At 48.2% G+C, this 26,827-nt stretch overlaps 2 protein-coding genes across 7 annotated transcripts in view; one reads left to right on the forward strand and one right to left on the reverse strand.

Moving 5' to 3' along the window:
- The first annotated feature begins 1,144 nt into the window (after positions 1-1,144).
- On the forward strand, positions 1,145-15,471 carry KDELR3 (KDEL endoplasmic reticulum protein retention receptor 3). The gene is made up of 5 exons (XM_039519667.1): positions 1,145-1,745; positions 4,022-4,122; positions 5,500-5,658; positions 8,203-8,455; positions 14,666-15,471. The coding sequence occupies exons 1-5, from the start codon at positions 1,655-1,657 to the stop codon at positions 14,704-14,706; spliced, it is 645 nt and encodes a 214-aa protein (XP_039375601.1). The 5' UTR covers positions 1,145-1,654; the 3' UTR covers positions 14,707-15,471.
- A 3,304-nt stretch (positions 15,472-18,775) lies between these two features.
- Positions 18,776-26,827, reverse strand: part of DDX17 (DEAD-box helicase 17) — a 30,026-nt gene continuing 21,974 nt past the window's right edge. For 2 of the 6 annotated variants that reach the window (XM_039487837.1, XM_039487847.1), the window contains exons 7-13: positions 26,305-26,465; positions 26,048-26,220; positions 25,583-25,693; positions 25,079-25,140; positions 24,623-24,682; positions 20,187-20,426; positions 18,776-19,423 (exon numbers count right to left, since the gene is read on the reverse strand). In XM_039487837.1, the coding sequence (XP_039343771.1) occupies positions 18,921-19,423; positions 20,187-20,426; positions 24,623-24,682; positions 25,079-25,140; positions 25,583-25,693; positions 26,048-26,220; positions 26,305-26,465 (1,310 nt within the window). In that variant the 3' untranslated portion in view covers positions 18,776-18,920. Of the gene's footprint in view, positions 19,424-20,186; positions 20,427-21,609; positions 24,473-24,622; positions 24,683-25,078; positions 25,141-25,582; positions 25,694-26,047; positions 26,221-26,304; positions 26,466-26,827 lie in introns of those variants that run through there. The other 4 variants (XR_005584542.1, XR_005584548.1, XM_039487856.1 and 1 more) reach the window with 4 other exon arrangements.

Raw genomic sequence — 26,827 nt, forward strand, 5'->3', positions numbered from 1 at the left:
CCCTTCCGACTCCACCAGGCCCCAACCCAGGGCCCTTACAGTGGCTGAGGGGGTCCATCACTGGGTCAGGGGGAATCCTACTGAAACACTCTGACCTCATGCGGGTGGGAGATACCACTCACTTACCCCCCCCGGGTGGCTTCCGACCATTCTTACTGAAGCTGTAGTCCATGGGGCATTGAGGTCTCCATGCTCCTCAGTGCAGGTAATTCCTTGAAGCTCTGTTGGCCGCAGATCTTCTCCAGTCCTAATCTCAGGATCTCCAGCTCCCGCAGGCAAGGACTGTGGCATCTCTTCAGCTGGAGCCTTTTCCAAAGGACTTTCCTCTCTGGCAGTCAGCCTAGAATGAGCTGGGCTGCTCCCTTTTATTCTGAGGCAGCAGTTGGTGCATGCCCAGCACAGTCTATGGGGTGGGACTTCCGCCACCCATAGCATGGGGTTAACCCTTTCCTGCCCAGTGTGGGGTATGCACGCCCCGTCACACTCAGGAAACACTTCCTAACTGTAAGAACAGTAGGACAATGGAACAGGAGCCTAGGGAGGTTGTGGAAGCTTCTTTACTGGAGGTTTTCAAAAGGAGGCTGGATCGCTGTCAGTGGTTTAGACACAACAAATCCTGCATCTTGGCAGGGGGTTAGACTAGATGACCCTTGTGGTCCCTCTAACCCTGTGATTCTATGAGGGGCAGCAGCACCAGATCAGGAGGTTTCAATGAGGCACAGTAAACAATAACCACAACAACCAGGGATGTAACACTGCACTTGTCATCTTCTAAACACTCTGCCCACAAGTGACTAAAGAGACAAAATTGAGCAAAGGGGGATTATGCATGAATATCAAGAAATATTTCCCACCTGCAACTTCTGTTAGAGGGGGGAAATCAGGCAAGACCCACCTCTGCAGGCCTTTAAAATGGGACTGAACAAAGCCCCAGGGACTATATTGCAGGAAACAACCTGCCCTGCTCAGATCAGGGTAGAAACATGATGTGACCTAATGGATCTCTTCCATCACTAAAGGCTCCATGCCTCTGACAAGGGCTGATCATTTCCATCTGCCTTTTCCCCTTTAAGGACGTTTCGGGTTGTAACTTGAGAAGACCAAGTGGGGAAAAAGAAAGAAAGAAAATAACTCGGCTGAGTTTCTCCCGCCTCCTCCTCCGCCCTTGCCATGCAGACAGCAGCCACGTCACCCAGCCTGCACTGGGACAGCTAAGCAGGCTCAGACTGGGAGGGACATTCTGGGGGACAATCCCCGACTTTGCACTGGCACACAGGAGGAAAAGGGCCGTAGGCAGATCATAGAGTAGGTAGAAATTGTGTCTGATAGAACAGAGATTAAATATACCAGGAGGAGTGAGGGGACCAGTTCATTCTGGAGGTAAGAATATCACTGGAGAAAGTTTTTATACTAGGAAAGAGAGAGTTAACTCGTCTGCCAGGAGACAGGAACAGGGGACTCCATATCCACAGAGAAAGAAAGTTTAATTGGGAGAGACAGTTTAACTGATTCGGGACAGGCAAGGGAAAAGATTCACTGCAGAGTTTTACCAGGTAACAGAGAGAATCTCTTGGGAGAAACCAACAGAACTCCCCAAGCCCTTTCCTTTTCAAATCTGCACTGAATAATTTGCCTCGGGGAAGTTCTCGGAGCAATGAATATATTCCGGATCCTGGGAGATGTCTCCCATTTGCTGGCTATGATCATATTACTGGTCAAGATCTGGAGATCCAAGTCCTGTGCTGGTGAGTTCTCTCCCCCACAATTTTGTGTGTGTGTGTGCGTGCGTGTATGCGCAGGTGCTTGGGAAGGAGGGCCCCATGTGGCTTTGGCTGTGAGAAAGAAGACAGTGTGGAGATAAGGAAGGGACAGTGAGTGGGGAGAATCAATGGCTTGCGAGTTAGTGGCACTCAGTGCCCTCCCTAACTGGGTTCCTAGGGAGAATTAAATCTCCCTCTCTACATCCCTCCCACCTGCCATCTCACTACCTCTTCCCCCATCTTCCTCCTTCCCCACTTGTGTCCCCCACTTTTGTGGGGGCTGCACTGTTAGAACCCTTCCACCGCACAGAGGGGCCAACAAAGCCATCCTGGCTCAACATTATTTCCGTTGGAGGGCGGGACAGGGATGTGATTGGGAGGAGGGTGTTGTGACGTGGCAGAAAGCATCAGCTCTTAGTACAGGTGCTTATCTTGGGGTGCCGATAACATGAGAGTTGTTATTAAGGGATGGAGAATGGCAGGGAGCGATTAGCACGTGTGCAGCTGTAAAAATCTTTCCAGGAAAAAGAAACAAAGAGAGGCTATGAGGCATCCCCGCTAAAGGGCAACTGAATTCCAGGTGTGTAACATTACAGGAGATAAATGGCTGTCCCTCCCCCTAGGCCACATCTGCTGGCCAGATGATGCAGAGGACCTGTAATAATACTCTGCACCTTCTCAGCATCTCAAAGCACTTTACAAACCTTCCTTTAGCCTCAACCCTCTGGCGGCGGGGAGGTATCTTCATTTTACTAATGAGGAAACCCCGGCAGAAAGGGGTGAAGTCATTTGGCCAAGGTCACCAAGTGAGTCAGTGACCGAGCTGGGAACAGAACTCAACTATAGGGTCCTTTCCCCATCTCTAAGTGCTAGGCCATGGGAGTGAACAGGGAGACCCCCTGCTGAGCTGCTCTCTGCAAGGAGAAGCCATTGGTTCCTAGCAGAGGGAACAGTTTTAGTGTTCACAATTTCTGTCAACACTGGTTCTCCACTTGTGAGGTAACTCCCTTCTCTTCATGTGTCATTATATAATGCCTGCAGCTGTAACTTTCACTCCATGCATCTGAAGAAATGAGGGTTTTTACCCACAAAAGCTTATGCCTAAATAAATCTGTTAGTCTTTAAGGTGCCACTGGACTCCTTGTTGTTTTTGTGGATACAGACTAACACGGCTACCCCCTGATACTTGACACAATTTCTGAGTGACTGTTGGGCTGATGAAAGAAGCTGAACTGAGAGCCCTGCCACCTGGAGCCTTTTTTTCCATTATCCTTTCACAGCAGGGACATCATAGGTGGAAACAATGCCAGTTTCCCTCCATACTCCAGCCTCTTCATCGGTGTACCTCAACTTTGCCCCCAAGTTCACTGGTGACTGAAAGCTATTACCATTTACAGGCTGGGACCTGATCTCTCAGCCAGCTTGCTCCTGAGGCAGACATTGCACAAAATATCATCAGTGCGAACAAGATGGGGGCGGGGGAGAAAGGCATGCTCAGGAGAACCAGGATTGAATGGGGCGTGGAAAATGACCACCCTCTCACCCAGAGCTGAGCCATGCAAGGCAAGCCCGGTGCATGCTGAGGTGGTGTCAGGGGAATCCTGCACTGCCACTGCCCACACAAGACCTGTTCTGTCAATCTGGCTTGTTTTGCCTGTGCCAAGTTCACTTAACGCAGCCCAAGATAAACGGTTTTTAAACACATGGGCTCTATTGCAACAAAATCCTCCCATCATCTCGCCTCCCTGTGTATTCAGCGTAACTCAGCCCCTGCACTGCTTTGATCTAGCACAGGGTGGTTAATGATGCTCTGAGCACTCCCCTAGTTCAGGGAAGATATAGGTCAGGGCAAAGTGGCCAGTTACTGGGCCATGCACAGCTCAGCCAAACATGAGCTCCAGCATGCTAGTTAGGCAGAGGGGGAAGACATGGGTCTGGTAGGATATTAATGGCAATAGCTATTTACTTTCCAAATCAATTTTGCATTTTAGTTCTGTAAACTAATTTGGCTGCACGTGTAGCTGCGTTCCCACTTGAAGGAGTGGCTGACCGCCCACTTTGTATAACAGCTATTGTCCTACAAACAACAACAGAACCAGGTAACAAGGCTGATGGATTTTTTGTCCTGAATTGTTACTAGGAGAAGATACCTTGATACAAGATGAGGGGGCATATGCACGTGGAGTTTTCAATAGCTGTGTATGTCTCCAAACCTTTCCTCTCTTACTTGTCTTATCTCCTGTTCCTTCCCCGATGTGTAGGTATCTCCGGGAAGAGCCAGATCCTTTTCACTCTTGTCTTCACGACCCGCTATCTTGACCTGTTCACCACCTTCATCTCACTCTATAACACCGTGATGAAGGTAACGGCAGGGAGACGCTGCAGGAGCCCCACTGCAAGCAACCCCATAGGCGTTTCATTGTAGTTACTTGGGGAAGTTGATGATAGACATTCACCAAATCGGGATTTTAAATTTTGGGGGGAGCTTTCTACAAGACTCCCCAAATTACAGTAAACTCCCCTTTGGCGGGGGAGGGATAAGACTGTCCTTTAGATCTACTATTCCTCCATTGACCAGAGACAAACAACAACAGCCCACTCACCACAGCAGCTCCAACAAGTTGATTCCACTGCCCCACTAGTGCCTGCCAAATCCTGAAGCAGGAGACTGGGATCAAACCTGGGTGTCCTGCACAGTAGGCACAGGGCCAACGCCCCCTGTCAAGACAAAAGTTGCAAGAGAAAAGACTTGGGGCTTCTACACGGCAGTACAGGAGCAGGAACTCCTAGGGCAGCGGTGGGCAAACTTTTTGGCCCAAGGGCCACATCGGGGTTCCGAAACTGTATGGAGGGCCAGGCAGGGAAGGCTGTGCCTCCTCAAACAACCTGGCCCCAGTCCCCTCTCCCCGCCCCCCTCAGAACCTCCGACCTATCCAACCCCCACTGCTCCTTGTCCCCTGACTTCCCCCTCCCTGGACCCCCTACCCCTAACCACCACCCCCCCGGACTCCACCCCCATCCAACCCTCCTGCTCCCGGTCCCCTGACTGCGCTGACCCCTATCCACAACCCTGCCCCCTGACAGGCCCCCCAGGACTCACACACCTATCCAACACCCCTGTTCCCCATCCCCTGACTGCCCCCCCCAAAACCTCCGCTGCATCCATCTGCCCCCTGCTCCCTGTCCCCTGACTGCCCCCAGGGACCTCCTGCCCCTTATCTAACTCCCCCACTCCCCACCCCCTTACCATGCTGCTCAGAGCAGCAAGACTGGCAGCTGCTTCGCCCAGCTGGAGCCAGCAACACCGCCACACTGCCCGGCAGGAGCTCGCAGCCCTGCCACCCAGAGCGCTGGCGGCATGGCGAGCTGAGGCTGCAGTGGAGGGGGGACAGCAGGGGAGGGGCCGGGGGCGAGCCTCCCCGGCCAGGAGCTCAAGGGCCAGGCAGGATGGTCCCGTGGGCCAGATGTGGCCCGTGGGCCGTAGTTTGCCCACCTCTGTCCTAGGGTCATGTGGCCCAGCCATTGCAGCATCCCCAGGAGGGAGAGCAGCAGAGATGGGACTCAATCCTGGGTTTTCCAGAGGGCACTCCAGAGCGCTAACTTCCCCACCACCAGCAGCTTAAAAGCAGGACTTGAATTAGGCAAGCAAGCAAGCCAGTCCCTTTTAAGTGGAGAAGACAATAGGATGTAAGACAAATGTCTTTCAAAAGAACTTTTTTGCTACTTCCCCCCTCTGCAGGTCATTTTCTTGGTGTGCGCCTACATCACAGTGTATATGATCTACGTGAAATTCCAGAAAACATTTGACAGAGAGCATGACTCCTTCCGTCTGGAATTCCTCTTGGTCCCCGTCACAGGCTTGTCATTTCTGGAGAACCACAGCTTTACCCCCTTAGAGGTAAGGAAGTACAAAAACTGAAGGGATGGGAGGGGGAAAAAGAAGGGGATAACCACTTAGTGGAAACTAGTTGGGATTTAGATGATCAACAGAGCATGGAAGTAAATTTTGTGAAGAAAGGGGCCAGACTGGCAGTCTTTGGAGACAGACTCTTTGACAGACAAGACAAACAGCTGTTCAAGTTTCTGCAGCCTCACCTCACTCAGGCCTCAGTCCTGACTTGGAAGAGCTACACCTAAAGGTTCATTCTCCATAACTCAATTCAATCTTTGGCCTTTCAGCTAATATTACTAACAAGGAAACCAACCAAAACCAGTGAGTATAGTGCAGGGGTCGGCAACCTACGGCACGCATGCCACTTTTGGCACATGAGCCGATTTTGCCTGGCACATGGCTGCCAGCTGGGGTCCTGGCCACTGGCCCCACTCAGCGCACGGCCAGCTGAGTGAATGGGACCCCAGACTGGCAGCAGGAGCGCCCCCCCGGCTCCCCGCGCTCGGGTTCTGCGGCTCCCGGGAGTGTGAGCCACCGGGGCGTGGGGCCCTGAGCCTGCTGTGGGAGAGGCGACGGCGGCTCACACTCCCGGGAGCCGCAGAGCCTGAGCACGGCGAGGGGGGAACCGGGGGGGGCACACGGGGGGCGCCGCCTGCATGCATCCACTGCAGGAGCCCCCCTGGGGGGGGCACCGGGCCACAGCCCAGGCAGGCGCACCCCTCCGGCTCCCCTTTCACCATGCTCGGGTTCTGCAGCTCCCAGAAGTGTGAGCCGCCACTGCCCCTCCCGCAGCTCCCCACGTCCCGCTGCCTCAGCACTCCACATGGAGTTTTGCCTCCATGTGGAGCCAGCATCTGACTGGCATGGGCATGGTAAGGGGAGTCCTGGGGGGCAGTCAGGGAGCAGGGGGAGGGTTGGATGGGTCAGGAGTTCTGGGGGTCCTGTCAGGCGGCGGGGAGTGGTTGGATGGGGCGTGGGAGTCCCCAGGGGTCTGTCTGGGGGCAGGGGTGTGGATAAGGGTTGGCGCAGTCAGGGTGGGGGGGGGTTTCAGGAGGGGGCAATCGGGACAAGGAGCAGGGAGGCTTAGGTAGAGGGTGGGGTTCTGGGGGGCAGTTAGGGGCAGGGGTCCCAGAAGGGGGCAGTTAGGGGACAAGGAGCGGTGGGGGGGTTGGGAGTTCTGACCGGGGCAATCGGGGTGGGAAGTGGGAGGGAGTGGATGGGGGCGGGACTAGGGCAGGGCTCTCCCCTCTTTTTTGATTGTTGAAATAAGGTAACCCTAGGCAAGGAGGGAGCTGGGGGGGCGCATGGGGGCTGGCACCCACATACATCCACTGCAGCCTGCAGGAGCCCCCGGGGGGTGCGCCGGGCCGCAGCCCCCTGGAGGGGTGCCAGGCCGCAGCCTGGGCAGGAGGGGTGGGGGGGCGCAGCTGCTCCCCGCGAGCGGCGCCGCTGCCTTTGCAGGGCTGCTGCCCCCCTGCTCTGCACCAGCTCCTCCATGGCTGGGGCTCGCTGCTGCCACAAGCGGGACGATCTGCCTCTCTGGTGCCTCCGGAAGGCAGCTCCTCCCTGCTGAGCTGCTGCAGCGGCCCAAGCCCGGCAAAGCCAGTGAGTGGACTCGGGGCGGGGGCCGCCGGGGTGGGGTGGGGAGGGGAGGGGAGCGGAGGGGAGGGCTCACGGGGGGGCTGTGCACTCTCCAGGGGAGTTCAGGGGGTGAGGAGGGGAGAACCTGGTCTGGGGAGCAGCCCCTGGGCACGGCTGGCCCCTGGGGTCTATAAAGGCCCATTGGGATTTGCCCCTCAACGAACCCATGTGCAAGGGGAGGGGGCTCAAGGTGGACGTTTCACCTAGGGCACAAAATATCCTTGCACCAGTCCTGCCCCAGGGGGTGTGTGCACCCCAGGTTAAGAACCACTGCACTAAACTGGTAAGATCTGCATTTTAATTTAATTTTAAATGAAGCTTCTTAAATATTTTTTAAAACTTGTTTACTTTACATACAACAATAGTTTATAGACTTGTAGAGAAAGACCTTCTAAAAACGTTAAAATGTATCACCGGCACGTGAAACCTTAAATTAGAGTGAATAAATGAAGACTCAGCACACCACTTCTGAACGGTTGCCAACCCCTGGTATACTGGTTTTCAGGATTAAGCCTCCCCCCTTCACAAAGAAGTGAAATGAGACTGGGACCTGCAATCAACAGGGCACGTCTGATTAGGTAAAGGGCCGGTAGGAACAGCTGAGTTATGTACTTAAACACTCTCCTTCTCCCACCCGAAGATCTAAATGATTCAGAACCATCAGATTGGGCATTGTCGGCCTATGCAAACAAAGTAGCACTGTTACCCTCATCCTCCCTTTCCCCCTATTACTTGCTATACTTACTTGTTACTTCTGGTCTTAAAATAGGTTGAAAGCTCTTTGGGGCAGGGACAGTTTGTACTGTGCATCAGCACAACAGGCTCTGATTCCAGAGTGAAGCCTTTAAAGGCTACTGAAATTAATTGGCCAGTAAGATTCTCCTCTGAATTGTTTCCCTCTTCCCACAGATCCTCTGGACCTTCTCCATCTACCTGGAATCAGTAGCCATCCTTCCTCAGCTCTTCATGATCAGTAAGACAGGGGAGGCAGAGACTATCACAACCCACTACCTCTTCTTCCTGGGTCTCTATCGTGCGCTCTACCTTGCCAACTGGATCTGGCGCTACCACACAGAAAATTTCTATGACCAGATTGCCGTGGTTTCTGGGGTGGTACAGACCATCTTCTACTGTGATTTCTTCTATCTCTACGTCACTAAAGGTAGGTAGGGAGCTGGACTGAGGGTGAAAGCAGGAAGAGAAGGGGTATATTCGTCTCACCTCCATAAGCAGGCTAGGGTGGGGATGGAAGCTAGGCATTTGACCATCTTCATAACTACCCTTAAAAATGGGTATTGTAGCAGAGTGCATTTGTTTTCACCCCTCTTCAGTCTTTCAAGGGCTACGCTTACATATAAAACAATGTTTAAAACATTACGGTTGCAAAGTTAAGCACCCCCAAAAAAATCACAAATGCCAGAATGAAGTTTGCTTGTGCAACCTAATTCAACCCCCTTGTGCAAATTCATTGTGACAGTCTTTAATTACACGATCACATGCTCCATCCCCCCAACATAGGACCTCTCCCTCAGTCAGTGCAAAAGGAAGGATAGTGCTCACTGAAAGAGAAGCTATTCACTGTTTTGTTTGCTCCTCCTCATACAGTATGTGACTCCAGGTCCTATTTACAGTACATCAGTGGTCTCCAACCCTTTTATGCACAAAATAATTTTGAATTTAAATGCAACTCAGGATCTACCCCGCCCCTTCCCCGAGGACCTACCCCACCCACTCCATTCCCCCCGCCCTCAGGGGCGGCAGGTTATATGGGCTCAAGGTGCTCGAGCACCAGGAATATTCAAGGCTGAGGGTTGTGCTCCACCAGTATTTGGAGCTAGGTTTCTCCCCTGGCCCTGCCTGGAGCGGGCCCTCCCCCGCCTCGGAGCTTCCCTGCCTGAAAGAAAACAGCCGGTGCCTCTCTCCCTTGCTTGTGCTGCTTCTGCCTAAGGCTATAGAGATCAGCGGCCGGCAGCCTCTTGGAGCACCGGGGGAGGGGAGGCACACACGTGTTTGGGAGCTCTCTCCCCCACCCCCCCAGCACCCACATGGAGGAGATGCCACGGGGACTTCCGGCCAGGAGATGGACATCTGGGGTGGACCTCACTCACCTGAGCAGCTGCTGGGGCTTCGGTGAGGTTTGACCCTGTGATCCACCCCCTCCCCCCACAGCCCCCACTCCTGCCCAATGCTGGGCAAGGGGCAGCCCCATCCCCAGTGAGACAAGGGTGAGGGGCAGCAGGGGAGGAAGGAAGCCACATGTGCTGGCAGTCCCGTCCCACCCCCGCTCCCCAGCACCCACCCAGCACAGGGGAGATGGAGGAGGGGAGCTTCCTAGACCTGAACAGCTGGGGCTTGGGTGAATTTTGTGACACCCTACCCCCCACCCCAGCCACCACCCTGCAGTCCCCACTCCTGCCCCATGCCGGGCAAGGGGCAGCCCCATCCCCAGTGAGGCTATGGTGAGGGGCAGCAGCAGGGGAGGTCACACGTGATGGCAACCGCCCCCCCCCCCCGGTACCTACCATAAGGGAGGCGAGTGGGCTTTCTGGATCTGAGAGAGTCCCTAGGAGCATGTGCAGTGACTGTGGAGCAGAGTGAGTGTGCTGCGGGGGAGGGGAGAAAGGAGGGGCCCTCCCCTGGAGCTTGCTGCTGCCAGTAAGGGGTGGGGGGAGTCCTCTCTGGCCATAGCCCTGGGGCAGCCTGTCTGCATCCCAAGTTCCTTATCCCCAGCCTTGTCCCACCCCAGAGCCTGCACCCCCAGCACCCCAACCCTGAGCACCCTCCTGCACTGTGAACCCCTCATCCCCAGCCCCACCCCAGAGCCCTCACTTGAAGGGAAAAACGTGCAACTTAAATTTGGTGGTCAGTTTGGAGTATCATTGTGTTTAGCACAATACTTGATTATTTTACACCCTTTAAAGTATATAACTAGTCATATACAGGTGTTACAAATGGGAATGTTCTTAATGTTTTCTCTGAATACTGTGTGGTTGCCTCAGTTTCCCCTATGCATTTCTCAAGGATCTAGATGGTGGGATAAGGGGGTGTGATTGTTGTAGAGCCCTAGAGTGCCAGTGTGATGCCGTCTGCACAGAGAATGGCTGAAACCCTGTCTCCGAGCAACTGATGGCCTGGGCCGCTCTCCTACAAGGTGCTAACTGAAGGTGTTGGAGAACAAAGAGATCAGGTGGCCTCCTAATGCCTGGAAAAGAGACAAAGGCCAGAGGAGGGAGTGTCAGTGCCTGTGCAGACTTCCGGGAAGCGCATGGTGTGGAAGGGGATGCTGGGATGCTTTGGAACAACTCCATACAAAGCCAGTCAGGACTCTGGGGGAGCCTCCTCTCTCTGAGCATACTGTCTCCAGGGCAAGAAGCTTACACCTTCCTGGGTCTGACCTCAGAGCATTCAGCATCCCCTTCCACACTGTGCGCTTTCTGCAGCGAGTGTGCCCAGGCAGGTCCTGGGGCAACCAGAGGTCCCTGCACCCCAACTCCGCAGTCAGATATGACTCTCAGCCAGCCGGTAAAACAGAAGGTTTATTAGACGAAAGGATCACAGTCTAAAACAGAGCTTGTAGGTACAGAAAACAGGACCCCTCAGTCAGGTCCATCTTGGAGGGTGGGGAGCCTAGACCCAAGTTCTGGGCCTTTCCCCATTTCCCCAGCCAGCTCCAAACTGACACTCCCTCCTCTGGCCTTTGTCCGGAATCGAGACACAAGGAGGCCACCTGATCTCTTTGTCCCCAACACCTTCAGTTGGCACCTTGCAGGGGAAACTGAGGCACCCACACAGTATTCAGAGAAAACATTAAGAACATTCCCACTTTGTCACAACAGGTGCAACAAAATATAATACCGTATATTGAAGAAGGCAAGTACTGCTTCTGACTTTCCACTTTTAATTGACCCTTGTAATCTTGTGGTGCCAACGCGTTGTAGCTTCATTTTATAACGGCTTACAGGGCGGGAGAGAACCACCAAAAATTATACAAACCTGCCGCCTGTGCCCTCCCTCCATCACTTGCTCTCCACCACCCTCACTCACTTTCACTGGGCTGAGGCAAGGGGGTTAGGGTGCAGGCTCTGGGCTGCGGCCAAGGGGTTTGGAATGTGGGAGGGGGCTCCAGGCTGAGCCCAGGGCAGGTGGTTGGCATATAGGAAGGGGTGAAAGCTCTGGGTGGGAGGTTGGGTACAGGACAGGACTCCGAGTTGGGGCAGAGTGTTGGGGTGCAGGAGGGGGTGTGGAGTGCGAACTCCGGAAGAGGGCTCAGGGCTCCCAGAAGCAGTCAGCCCGCCCCTGTTGCCCATGTTCTGCTCCTGCCTACAAGCACCACTCCTGCAGCTCCCATTGGCCGCAGTTCCCCATTCCCAGCCAATGGGATCTGTGAGGGCGGTGCTTTCTGTCCTTAGCCCCACTACACCGCCAGACTTTTAGTGATCGACTGTCAGAGTCTCCAGGATCGACCAGTCGATAGCGATCAACTGGCTGCTGACCACTGCTGTACTTTGTCTAAATCCTGCTCTGCATATACAATTAATGTCCTCATGGACTTTTCTATGGTATTCATCACTGCAATATTTAAGTGCTTCACAAACATTATCTTCAATTCCCCCATGAGGGGGGCAAGTATCCGCATTTCAAACATGGAGAAAATGAGGCACAGAAAAATTAAGGCCAAAATTGTTACATGTCAACTAATGTTGGGTTTCTACACAGAGATGCTTCTGGCCTGACTTTTCAAAGGACTCTGCATTTTTATAGCATGTTATGTTCAGAGCAGAGCTAGTGGAGTTGTGAATGATAAATACTTCTGCAAATCAGAACCAAAGGTCTCAAGCTGGGCAGACAATGAGAAACCCAAACAGTGGCCACCTGAAATGCAGATTAAGTGACCTGCCTGACATCATATAGGAACTCTGGCAGAGGCAGGGATAGAATCCAACTATCCAGGCGTCACTTAACTGCCTAAACCAGAAGACCATCCTTTCTCTTGCTCAAGTTTCTTGCCTCATTCATCAAGTACCTTCCAAGTACTGCAAGAAATGAGGCAGGGGTCCTGCAAGCCCACAGCCTCCTTCACAATCCTGGTTCCTTCCCAGAGTAGGTTCATCCTGTGTACTGAGGCAGGGGTCCTGTGGAAAAAGAACCCATCTATGTGATCATGTAATTAAAGACCATCACATAATGCATATGTACAAGGTGGCCAAATTAAAGTTGTATAGAGAACTCTAATACAGGTATTTCTTAACTTTTGAGTGCTTGACTTTGCAACCTCAATGTGAAGTTTCCTAGGTTTTGGGGGGGGGAATTTATATGGAACCATGCTGACCACCCCCCACCCCACCCAGTGTCATCAGCAAGGGAGAGACCTTTAAATCCTCAGCAAATTCTGCCTCTTGTCATTTTATGAGGGCAAGCCACTAGAGGGGGATGAGACACGTTGCCAGTGTGTTTCACAGCTATTTGTTGAACAGCAGAGGAATGTTGAAACTCTCCAACTGTAAGTTCCATTCTAGGCTTTGGAAGAGTGTATTCAGTGGTTTCAGACCCCTTTTTCACCATCCCCTCCTTCTGCCTGTTCCATTACAGCCTCTCTGTTCCCTACTGCAGTTTCTGCCCCCCTGCCTTGATTCCTCCACCCTCTGTTTCAATCAGGCTGTTTCTTCTTCTCCACACTGCTCAGGTATCAGCAAGGGAAATACAAAAGCATAAGGCCAGGTCTACACTATAAACTTACATAGGTATAACTGTGTGGCTCAGAGGTGTGAAAAACCCACCCCTTTGAGCAATGCAGTTATACAAACCCAGCCCATCGTATACACAGCACTATGTCGATAGGAGGGCTTTTCCTGTCGACATAGCTACTGCCTCTTGCAGAGGTGGATTAACTACATTGGCGTACATCTTCACTGAAGCACTACAGCAACACAGCTGCACCACGACAGCGTTTGAAGTACAGACTTGCCCTAAGAGACAGCCTCCCATATCTCAGTGCAGAAAAGCTCCCCATAACTTTTAATTGCAAGGAAGGTCCTGCCCAACTCCTGAGGAATGCCCAGTAGACTGAATCTTCAGGAGAGTCTAACTGTAAAACTCTTAGCAAGTCTCTACAGAGCATATGGAAACAGATTTTCAAACAAAGTTCAGTCAAATGTGGGTGGATTTTCATGGAAATCGCAAAAAGCACATCCCTTATATAAAGGCAACCACTGCCTTTGCCAATTTTCAAGTCCCTGCACCAAAGCACGGAGACAGTAGAGATTCTCAATGAAACAGCTGCAAGAATTTGTTTTAAGTTAAACATGGGCAAAACAATGCACCATCTCCAAATCTCATTTTCAGAAATGTCTCAAGTGTTTTCACTGACACTTTCCCAAAAGTCAGCCTAAGGCACGGGAACCTCTAGCTTGAATGACTAGTTTTGGAAACTTCTGAAAACAGGGGCTTTATAAAGGAAAGTGTTAGGAAACCATAACGAAGCGTCAGCACCAGCTCTCCCTTTAATATATGCTATCACCACACTTGTACCTTGAGTGGAGGACAGCCAGCCACAATAGTCGTTTCATTATCCAACTCAAGAATGAGATGGCAAACCCAAACTGATGCTGCACATTTAGAAGCAAGTTGTGAAATACTTAGCGGACACACACGCTTTTTGGTAGAGTTCAGGCTACAGTCCCAGTAGCACCACTCAGTGGTCCAAAGTTTGATCCCTGACCACGTATTGCACAGTTTTACACTCATCAAGAAAAAATAAGGATTTCATAAGTGAAGAGAGTGAACCCACACATGACCCAGATGGCTATGAAAGACAGAGAAGGTTAATTCTGAATGACTCATTTTCATGAAGAGCATTCCTCCATTTCTAGGGCCCCCTGCCCATGTTGCACCAGCTGTTTTCAACCAAGAACTGAATATGAATGTCTCCCTCTTCCCAAAGCTCCTGTTTTGCACACATTAATCCCACTAAGCCTGCACAGTTCTTCAAGACCCTTAAAAAGGGTGACATCCAAGAACTTGGCAATACAGATTGCATCCTCTAGTGTTGTTAGCATATGGCACTAAACTCCAGACAAGGCATTTGGCTCTTGAAGATAAGCAGGCTCTAGAGCTGTGAATAAGGAACAAGATGGTGTTAAGGATGCTCTACCTGCACTAAAGTCATGTGAGACTTAAAAGTAGCTCTCTCTCCCTGGCACACCTCTGCCACCAATAATCCCCTGGCGACATCCATTCTAATTAGTTGTGAGCTGTTAACCTTGCAGATGACAATGTTATGCTTTAGAGAGCAGGCACAGGGACTTTACTGGGGACGTGAAACAGTGAATTTCCTCATTTCATTCACTATGCTTTCTTCCTCTTCCTTGCACAGTCCTGAAGGGAAAGAAGTTAAGCCTCCCAATGCCAGTCTGAAAACAGCACCACACAACCCAAGAAGTTCCTGCAGATGCAGTTCCAAGATCACAGCTTTCTTCTGCCCCACATTGACAAAAATGGCTCAGCTAAGAATCTCAACTCAGCGCCAGTAATATAGTGAGGCTTGGATGGCTGATAAGCTCTTGATCTGCGTAGGGCTTTTCCTTAAATGTGTGCTAGTGTTTTTGCTTAAGTGAATTTTGTACTGGTGAATGGTTCTGGCTAGTGACTGAAGTCCTCTATTCTCATAGTAGATACAGAAGTGCAAGCTTTATTCTCTTTTCCTCCCCCAACCCACTTCCAAAATCTGCATCAAACCTGACCCTTTAAGGGATCATCTCAAGGAGAGAAAAGTTTGGTTTCCACAGCCTATTTTTAAGTCTTTCAAAGACTGCCAGCTGTAAAACAGTTACTCAGTTCTTAGCAAACAGGTACCCAAAACACCAAAAACCACCAATCCATTTCATATTGGGAAAACTGTGGCAGACAGACCACTTACAATTACTGCCATTTGTTTGCAGTGTTCTTGCAGCCATGTGATTACTGCCACTTAAGCCAATATGGACTGGTAATCAAAGAGGTGCAATTCCCCATATCCCAGTCTATCTAGGCCCTGTAATATTTTTAAGGGAACATCTTTCCATTAAAATGGCACGGATGACATCTGAAGATCTTTCAATATTGTAAATATTCAAACATTCTGCTCTACTCAACCCCTTTCGATCATAGTCCCTGATGTTCCACTGATAGCGAGCATTTTTATTAAAATATATTTGGTTGCTGACAGACGTGACTATTCCCTGGATTATTTTTTGTTATATAAAATGGGGGTGTAGCAGGGTGGTCACCCCACTCCTGCCCTGAAGGGCTTAAAACAGCCCTGGGAGAGGACTGTGGCTAGAAAAAGGCTAGGCTGACTGGGGGAAGCAGCCAAAGGTGGGGGCACGCGCCTATCAGGCCACAGCTGGCCCTATAAGAGAGCTGAGGGCCACAGACAAGGACACTCTCTAGCTTCTAGAGAAGGACCTGGCTGCCTAGGAAGCTGAGGGTACCTAGGGTGGAGCAGTGCTGGGGAAGAGCAGAGGGAGCTGGGGAGCTCCGGCCTAGCAAAGTCCCAGGCTGCAGGCTGAGTTGAGGGCCCACAAAAGGGTACTAGGGCTGCAGAGGGGCAGCCCAGAGATAGGCAAAGGCAGCTGGTCCAACCCCCCTTGCCGATGATGAGTGGTTTACAGACTGACGTCTGCCCCAGAAAGCGGGGGCTAGATGATGACTGGCAGTAGCCACTGAGGCAAGCTGCATTTAGAGGGTTGGGGGTTCCCCTGGGAGGGGAGACCCAGAGCAAGGGGGTACTGTGGTGGGCAGAACCCCTGGGCAAAGGGCACTGGGGTCTGGGAGGCACAGGGGCCAGCAGCAGGTGAGATACCAGCCTGTAGAGGGCTCTCTGGGCTGGAAAGAGAAAATTCCCGAGACGACCAGCAAGAGGTGCCCTGCCACAGGGAGTAAGTGGAGAATGGGGGTAAAACCATTTACAGTCTGGAAACAAAAACAAGTTCTCACATGTTATTGACAACAGTGTTTTTATTTATACCTACAAAAGAAAACAAGATGGTATCAAAAGGACAATTTACAAACTAAGAATAGTAACATAGCTCTTAGCATCCTGTCTGAACATCACAAATATATGAATCTCTCAATTCAAGTCTTCGTTAATACAACAGGAATGTGTCCAGAGACCAGCAAAGGTGTGAAACAGAGCACTGATCCCCCACAAAAGCCACTAACCCTTCAGTTGTTGAGAGAAATCCACACAGTAAGTTGTTTCAGGAAGTGGGAAGGGAGGAGATTCATTTGACACTCCCACAAACATTTACAGATCGAGAACAATGCAAACATTAATAGATGTTAACACTGTATCAACAAGGGCTCTTCAGCTGGTATATGGAACAGAACAGCAAGCACCAGGTGAGACGGGGCAGCACATGCTACTGTGCATTCAACAATCAAATTAACATTCAAGATTGGGCATGAGAGAGACCGGACTGCAGCTGACATCAAGTTACAATAAAGTATTGCAAGACCTCAGCATAACTGTTTTACATCTACCCAAGTCCCTGAAGGAAGAAGTGAAAGCTAAGCACACCACAAGGCAATTTTGACTTTCCAGAGACCCTTTTTAAAGCCAGCCAGGCAGTGTGTCCCACCCCATGCCCTTCCATGCCCACAGAAACTCACAAATGAAGAATAGCTCCACGCTTGCTTGTGGGGGAGATAAAAGACAACAGATCAGTCAGTGCTGGGACAGTAAGAGTTCATTTGTGGCCATCATTTAAACACACAAGCACAAAAATTTCTTGCCAAAGTACTAGTTAATTTTTAAAATAGCCTCAACTTAAGAAAGATGGGGGTGTTAAGGGAAAGTTATCTGTCCCCGAGACTGTGCTGATAACCTACCTGTATGCTGCACACAAACCATATATTCATCCCACCCTTCACACTATGCCCTAAGGGGAAGATGTCTAAAATAAAAAGCTTTTTTTAAGCAAGCCCTCTCTCCTGGGGCTATCAAATATTCTGCTCTTCTACTGAAGGGTTGGGCTGCCTTTTAGAAGGATTGAGATGCCTTGTTTGTGACTACTACAGACTCCCCCAATAGAAAATAAAATCACAACAAACTCTTGTAACGCAAGGATTATGCCTTGCAAAAATCGGTATATGGCTCTGGTTTCCTGCCAAGTTATCCGAACACAAGAGCAGCCAACTCTCACTATGATCTACTGCCCCAGAACCGCCTGCTCATGGCAATCACAAAGTAGACACACTTTACTATTTAAAGGGGAAAACCCCCACACCTACCTTGGCCTGTAGAACAAACAAGATTGAATTAAAATGTTTACTAAATTTCCACTTTTTTCTAACATTTCCTAGAATGCTACCTACCTGCAAGAGCTGTTCTCAAAAGGGACTGCTGGGGCCGGGGAAATGCCAGGGAAAGCACTAGGCAGTCCAAGGTATGAAGGAAAAGCAGCTTCAGAATCAGGACACTAACCAGCTCTCTCACCTGGAGGGGTTCTCCAGTTGCGCCTCCCCTGCCCCACACCAAATCCCATTAAGTTTTAACTGGGAAAACTTTGCTACATTTCACTCAGCACAGTGGCACTCTGAACACTCCCCATGACCAGGTGCTTTGCTCACTAAGAATATACACAAATAGTACTGATCATCATCTTAATTCTGATCAGTGTTTCTGGGCCTTCTACTGAATAGTTATCTTAGTGACCCCAGCAATGGGAATTTGAGGGCAGAAGTTGGTTTAAGAAGTCAGTAATCAGATTCCATCCATTCCTGCAATTTAACTATCATTGGGAAAGAACTTCAGTGGTAAATATTTAAAATAGATGTTATATTTTAGCAACAGCAGTTCTTACAGTGATTAGATCTGGGGTTTGAGACACCAAATGGAAACAGGTTTCTGGTCTCTGACACTGGGGCTTTATTCCCCTTCTCCTTACCACACATCATAGACGTTACTACAGAAGGAAGGCTGCTGCAACAGGAGCTGCAAAAATGCCAACCAGAACAGTTTTACACTTTATTTGTGGGGCAACACTCAGAATCCCTCCAAACTGAGCCAAACAAGCAGAGTTTTCCTTAGAAGTTTACTTATGCCAGAGTACAAGCATCAATATTCAGTTATTAAAAAAAAAAACCCTCAAATCTAGAAACAAATGAGCACTGCTCCCTTGGATTTATTATGTTAAAGGAAGCGTGCCCTGACTCCCCAGAATTCCCCACCTCTCAATACCTCCTGAAATTAAGTTAGCATGTTATAGCAGAGAGGCCTCCCCAGCTCTGCATTAAGTTTTCACACACAAACCTCATCAAAAAGATTGGGCTGGGACGTATCTGCCTTATACCTATTTTCTTTTACAAGAAAATAAAAAAAAGTTATCCCAATTTCTTCAACATGCAAGACACACACACAAAAAATTCCAGTCAATTGTGTGTGTGTGTGTGTGTATATATATAGTTAAAAACCCACAAGATAAGTAATTGTGGACTGGGGGGCCATTTTTGGTGGGAAGGAGGAATTGGGATGATGAATGCAAAATCTAACCTGCATGAGAAAGACAATACAGTGGGGAAAAAAGAAAGAAAGAAAAGGGTCCTTTAAATGCAAGAGGTCTAGACTGGTCACCAGCAGCCAAGTGGTCTCATTTGCGTGAAGGAGGAGGGGGTGGGGGAGGTGGGGGATACTGGTATGTAGCAGTCTGTCCCATATAGCCTATCATGTTAGTGGCCGGAGGCTGAGGAAATTGTTGTGACATGAGAGGCTGCGGCTGCTGGCCTGACCGAGCTATCCCTGCATACTGCGGTTGGGTGGCGGTTTGAGCGGTTCTCCCAGCGGTGGCAGTGCTAGCGGCAGCATAGCCACTAGCATTGTATTCTGCAGTGGCATAACCACTTGTGCCATAGGCAGCTGCTCCATAGCTCCCTTGGGCATAGCCATATTGGCTCTGCTGAGCCCCAAAGGCGGAATTCGGACTTCCATAAGCACTGCCATAGGTTTTGTTTGCTCCATTGGCAAAACTGTCGCCACGGTCACGGTCTCTCCGGCCATCTTTTACTCCCCGGAGCCTCCGTTCACACTCATCCTGGTACATCAGGTTAGGATTGTTGGCTGAACTGGCAGCAGTACGGTAACGAGAACGACCTCCTGGTAGTGAATACAGTGGGGTTCAGTACTGTGGATAACTCAAATAAGAAGGTTTGTAAAGCACTGAATTCTCACAATGGTTTTAATTATTCCCTCACCACTAAAGTCAACAGTTCCATGACAATAGGGACAGAGGCCATAACATTTTCAGTTAAATGTGTCACAAAATATTCCTGCACAACTTTGCCCATGGCCCTTCTTTTTATCCAAGCTGTGGATACCAAATTCAAATCCTGTATCCTGATCTACCCCAAGATATGAGAGCGAGCAGAACAGAAATACACTGGAAGAAATATAGCACTGACTTAAAACTGACTGGGTCAAATTTCGTTTGTTTCCTTGTGGACTGAGATGCAGCACTCCACCCTGTAAGAAGGGGGAGTGTATCAGATTACTGACTGGTTCAATTAGGTGAGAAGCAGGACAAGGCTGCAGGAAATATAACTATTTTACCAATTCACCCAGAGGCAGGTCTCTGCAGGACACAGTTTGGGGAAATAAATCCTATGGCTATGATTGAAACACTGAACACCCTCCTTCAGTTAGCTAAAAGGACCCCTAAATTGGGTATGTATGCCCCAAATTACTGGGTTTTATATTAAATATTTATTACTATAAGTTTACGTATAATAAGCAAGACAGCAGCAGCCTGATGTTGAGATGGTTTAATTATTAAGGTGTTTTGCTCTGCCTCTTTACACCTATTCTCTTTCAAGATGGAGCACCTATTCCATCTTTCTAACCCCTTCCCGTTTGCCTTTACCTCCACCACCACCACCTCCTCCTCTGTGGTCCACAAGCTGCATCAGTTTCGGATTGATGGCCTGGTTGGCTTCCTCCAACACTTTGATCAGCTCCCTGGCCTGTTTCAGGTTCCCCGGTGTGAAGAAGGTGTAGGCAGTGCCCTTGTTGGTGCTACGGGCAGTGCGGCCGATTCGGTGCACGTAATCCTCAGAGCTGTTTGGATAGTCGTAGTTTATCACAAACTTAACGTCTTCCACATCTTGCGAGGTGCCCAGGTAGCGAAGCACAGTGAGGGGGTAGGTGGAGGAAAGGGAAGAGGAAGAGAAGGACGTGCCAACGAAAGGTGGGGAGCACGAATGCAGGTGACAGTAATAAGAGAAAAAAACAAGTTAGTAACTGAACGGAATAAAAACAAGAGACTCATCCCAAAAGAGTAGAAGGTTTAAATTTGAGCCACACATGGGTCAAAGGCCAATGACCTGAAAACTGATGGCAAGTCTTAAAGCAGTTCTCTCCATTCAAATTCACCCTTCCCTTGTTGCATCTTTGTGCCAAGTGAGAGGTTCTTTACACAATACCATCTGAATTTGTTAACTGACTTTAGTCCCCTCTCCTTCAGAGAAACATGATCTGGAACAAATAAAAATGCCACCATTGTTGTGGACACAGCAAGCTGGGGTGGAAGAGGGCGAGATCTGCCACAGGGAGACTTTTACTCTGTTGGGAGAAGTCTATTAAAGACTAACTGCAATGAGATCACTTACCTTCCAATCAAGCACATGAAAATTAAAAATGAAAGGCTTTTACTTTGCTATGAATTTTAAGGACTATAAAATATAATGAATGACTTCCCCTATCCTAGAATTTAAGGCATCCCAGTTACATCACGGTAGTCAAACTCTGCCAACTTATTGTTTTAAAAAAATATATCAAACCACAACTAAGACATTTTACCTGCCTTCTTAGTTATCACGAGAATGCGTTGCACTAACATTTCACCATGCTACTAAGCCCAGTGTTAGCAAACTTTTGAATCTGAGTCATAGAATTTAAGGTTGTCCAAGTCAAAACTTCAAACGTTAGACTGAACCGTGTGAGTGTTCAAAAAGACAAAAAAGCTGTATATGCAAAAATGCCATTATACCCTAGGAGATATCAAAATATTCTATTCTCTGTTGGGAAATCAGATTTTTGTAAATTTATGGGGCAGAAACTAAGTAAATGTTAGTGTAACGTTTTAGTCAAAACACCTACAGTAGCAGAAATATTTGCTATGGTAAGCAATGTTAAAATAGAATGGTATTACAATAAAAAATGTCCTTACAGTTCATGAAAAAAATCTGCATTTTAAGACGAATATTCAGAAAATATCCAAGATAAAACACAGATTTTTGTAATTTTTTTTTTTTTTTTTAAAAAGAGAAACATTCTCTGTTTGTTACCAGACCGATGCACACTCCCTCCTCCTGTGGGAAACCGCTGCAGCCGATCCCGTCTCTTTGCCTTTTATTTTTGGCGGCCTCCTTTCGAAAACTCCGCCCTCTGACACGGGACCACTGGAGCGCGGGGAGCATGCATCAAGGGTCCATGGCAGCGAGAAGTCCCCACACACGCTCGCTCTGTGAACTGGCTTAGATGCTTCTCTGTAGCCCCATTTGGTTGTGAAGTGCCGGAGAACCTGGGTTCAGGTAAAAATTTCAGGTCCTCCAACGCTTTTTGGCCCCACCCGGGGTTAATAGGGGCGAATGTCAAAAAAATGAAGATAGAAAAAATATATCCAAAGGGTCAGACTGCATCTATTGCCCAGACTTCTCAATTTCAAAGAGGGGACAGGGAGAAAATAAAAACTATGGGTTTGTAGTGGCAAGAGGGGACTTTATGTCTGTTTCTTATTACAGCAAAGGGGTCTCCTTAGTCTTTGCTGACTCCAAAGTCCTGAATCACACCAAAAAGGGAGTGAGAAGGCAGATTTCACAGGGGGCTGCGCGAGTCTCCAACTAGGGTCCTTGGTGCAATAACAAAGAATATTTTAATGGTAAAAGTATAAGGTAAGGGAGGGGCAAATATGATAGGCACAATCACATCTTCACAGACAGAGTTTAACTAGAGTCTGACAAGCAGCAGGCTACGTGATCCTTAGCCAATCCCATTCCGCACATCCATGAGCAGCAAAGCGAGTTGAATTACCAAGTGGATACAGGGAAGCGCTTTCCTGGCAGAAAGCGCCCGGAATTGTAGCTAATAGCACAGACACTGCTGACTTGATTTTTTTGAGGGGAAGGCCAGAAAAGGCAGGGGATGTTCTCCAGATTAAAAAGGTGGTCCTGTATGTGCACATATCAGGCTGAAGAAAGATCAGAGCAAGTACAAGATTTGGTTTCTCCAGTCTAGCATGCTCCATGTATTTGTGCACAGTCAATCTTCCTGCACTTTTAGAAGATACTGTAGCAAGATCAAGAACAAATTGTAAAAGTGATCTGGCCAGCTGCCTGGGACACACACCCTTTCTCAGACAACCGGAATACCCTATGGCACAGATCGAGTCTCTGACTGTTAATCAGGAGTGATATAAATTAGCAGACATGCTTGTCTAGAGAGCTGCTTCGACCACCAGTGCAGATATGCCCCCGACCCTGCACTGAGAATGATCTGCAGCTGATATCAAAGCTTCTGTTAAAGAAAACAAAACAAAATAAATTCAATGTTTTTAGTTTAACAGAGTGAAGAGTAACAAAAACAAAAAAAAATATCAGTGCAGAGGGAGGACCTCACTCCTGGAGATTATCACAAAGAAGTCATTATGGGACCCAGAACTTACCTGGAAGGAGCTTTTTGGAAACCAATATTCCATTGGGATGAGGGAAGGCCCTGGTGACTCAGCCAAAAAGCGCGCACCCCTGTTTTAAGTTATTTATGTAGTAGCCTTCACTTTCCAGGATCTTGGAGGAAGTTGTCCAGAAGTTTGCCAGTTAAGTGACTTTATTTAAAAAAGCAGCAAACTCAGGGCCCCAAAACAAGCAGAGATGTTGTTTAGTAACAAGAAACAGACTATGGTACCTTTCCCCCACAGCTTGGGTGAAGTGGGGCAGGGGAAACGGGGAGAGTGTTTTCTCGAGAGGTATCCAATTGAGTTGTTTTGGGGGAGCATTTTGGGGGGTGGGGCTTTTTTAAATGTCTAGGCAAGATGCACAAAGAAGCTACCAGCACATAGCAAGCCTGTTTAAAAAAAACACTGCTACAGAAAGCAGCTCTCTTTCATAAAAACTAGTTTCCGGCCTCAGTCCCTTCTCCCAACAGGCCCAAGTTCTAACTGCACAGGTCCAGACATGACCCTAGAGGGCAGAGACTGAAGTCCATAAGATCACCTCTTAGAGGAAGTGTTAGACAATTTTGGGGGTGGGGGTGGGGTGAAGGTTATGTGAATGAAGGCTGCCAAGTCTCACACTAGTTTGCCAACATTTAAATGACCTTGAGATGCACAGTGCAGCCACCCTTTCAGGATATAAAAAACGGTTTCAAATAACTAAAACTCTTCTGTAATCACAGAATTTCCCTCTGTGCTTCTTGATGGATCACTTGCAATAGTTTTACTTAAGATCTGCCACAATGGATCAGACCACTGAGGCACTAACTCTGGTATATGGCCCTCAGAAATGGTCTTTGCCACGTCTGGAAAGTGTAAGAATGCAGACGGACCCAAATTGCTTTAGAATATTTCTAAACTTATACTGGGCAAACGTATAAGGGAGCAAGGTTAATGTTAAACACAAAGGTTTCATACTACAAATATACTTATTAAAAGGGGGTGTTTTAACTTATGCATCCAGAAAGTTTATTTCATTGATGTGAAAATGATCTATGTAATTCTGATCCAACACCACACTTGGACAGTATATGTTGAAGGCATATAATAGAACCTGCCTACAACCAACACAGAGCTGGGAAGGCTGTTTGTGAAAACAGAAAAGCTGGAGCAATGCTTTCCCAGATGTGAGCACATCTGATGGGGAAATTATGTGTATGCAGGGATTTATCTGTATATTTCACCTATGTATTGTTCATTATTTTATGTTGACCTACTCCTCCACACGACTCTCTATTTCAACTATTATTTGATCCCCTCTGTAAATTGGGAGCAATCCAGCCCTAGCCATCCAGCCGCAAAAAGCTGGAAGTGGGGAGGAAGTGGGTGCAGTGGAAGGATTGGGTTGCATAATTGGACGTCTCTTCTCCCTCTTGGCGATCGATTAGTCATGCCTAGGCCTTGCTGCAGACCAAAGCCTGTTCATTAGGAGCAGGAAGAGACTTTGAATATGAAAGAAAAAAAAAAGAGTAATGTTAAAAAAAGGTATTTCACATGTGGGGGAAAATCACGCTTTGAATTTAAGAAAATATTTTTGAGTTCAAAGAAGAAAAATATGGAGCAGCAGGCAAGAGAGGCCTGTATGTACAAACCTAGCCCACGAGATGCAACATCTGTAGCGATGAGGATAGGAGCCTTTCCAGAACGGAATTCTGCAAAACAAGAATCCACTGTGAAAACAGACTAGGAGTCACAAACTATGCTGAAGGCTGTGGATTTAACTTATGTATGACCTTTCCAGAATCCAAACAGGATGGGAATTTTTTTTGAGAGCGAAACATGGGACGCACACAAAGACTGCTTGGAAGTTGTCAAATCCTTTTGGGTTAGACAGAGGAGTGGTGCTCTGCAACAACCAACCAGTACTGAAATTAACAAGTATAAAGGCTAAACAAAACCACTGTAGGACTACAGGTAAATCAATTAACACAGATAGTGTGTGCATCTGAGAGAAAGACAGAAACACAGGGGGAAAACCATGTTTGCCTAAACCGAGCAGAAGTTCTTCAGTAGTTCCAGTTATCAGCTCTCCTAGACACTGCACTCACCATTAAGTACCCAGTCTCTTTCTGGCTGACTCTTGTCTCCATGGATACACATAGCTGGCCAGCTGCCAAATGGAAGATGCACATGATTTTAGTGAGGTAACAAGAAGTTTTATTAATGTTAAGAGAAAACAGGCAAGGATTAAAATCATTAAGCAATATTCATGCATTCTTTCCCTCCTTTGTTTCGGTAGAGGCTGAAAGCACTTATCATTCTTACAGGTACTAATAACTAGTGCTTAATCCAATCATGCCTATTATACTGATAAAACCCCTTTGCCTTGGCAGTCTCATACACATTATGTCCCAAGTAGGCCAGCACACTGTACCTCTTATATAGTGCTTCAATGTGATGGAATCTTCCAGGAGCCCCAGCATTGCATCTGGCTAAGGGGCTGAAGGGAAAGATCACTTCCAAGACTAGCAACATAAGCATTTCCTCCTGCTCTTCCCCACACTACAGTTTAGGGATTCCTAACGGGAAATAACTGTAAACAAGATACTCACCCATCCCTGCGCATTCTTCGGGTGAGGTCATCACATCGTCTTTTCGTCTCAACAAATATGATAGTTTTGTTCTCTTTCTCAGCCATGATTTCTTCCATCAGTTGAATTAGTCTAAAACAAAAGGAAGAGCTAAGATGTATTTACAAGAACACAAGAGAGAGCTTTCAACTTATTATTTTGAGAGAACGCCTGTAATAAGCAACCACTTAAAAGAAAACTGGTTCAGTACTATTTATGAAGAGTTAAATTATCTTAGTATTTAATAACACTAGGGAACAGCTACAAGCAACTAGATGACTATGGGATTATATTGGTTAGTAAGTCTCAGTAGTGAAAAGTTACATGACTGCAAGTTAACTGCAGTGGACTGATCATTTTGAAAAATACTCCTGTGCAACAAAGGTTTTAAGCCTCCCTCCTCCTCCCTGGCTCAAAAAAATTGGGATAGCAGAACAACGGCCATACTTATGGTCCTTCTCGCTCTCCATGCATACATCCACTATTTGCAGGATGTTGTGGTTAGCACTCAGCTCCAGGTTGCCCACATTGATTTGAACATAGTCACGCAGAAAATCCTCAGCAAGCTGGCGCACTTCCTTTGGCCAAGTGGCACTCCACATCAGAGTTTGCCGGTCAGGCTAAAAGAAAGGGAAAGGATGTTATTTGGATGATATATTTTGAGTGGAAATTTGAAGGAAACTATAAGTCAGAGGTTCACGTACCCTTATCTGGTCAACAATTTTACGAATTTGGGGTTCAAAGCCCATATCCAACATCCTGTCCGCTTCATCCAGCACAAGGTACGTACATCGGCGAAGGTTGGTCTTTCCTGCCTCCAGGAAGTCAATCAAGCGGCCAGGTGTGGCAATGCAGATCTCAACGCCTTCAACACATAAGAGGGACAGGCTTATATTTCTACAGTCACAATAAACCACTTTTGACAGTAAATTTGTTACAACACTTCCCTTACATGTGTGCCCAAGACTGAGCCACTACGATTTTACTTGGAACTCTAGGCATCCTTAATCATTTTATTAACCATTCTGAAGTTACTGTTACACTACCATTAGAACCTTGAATACAGTCCAGAAGCAGACAGCCTACTCCCAGAAATTACATGGAAGAGGAAATGTAAAGACTCAACAACAGCAGAAAAGGTAAAATTAACCTATGCTTCTAGTCCAGCTGAATCCCCCTCATCCAAAGCTATTAACTCTAGAGAGCTCAGTTTGTAGAGGAAAAAAA

This window comes from Mauremys reevesii, linkage group 1, assembly GCF_016161935.1.
Source record: "Mauremys reevesii isolate NIE-2019 linkage group 1, ASM1616193v1, whole genome shotgun sequence".
NCBI lineage: Eukaryota > Metazoa > Chordata > Testudines > Geoemydidae > Mauremys > Mauremys reevesii.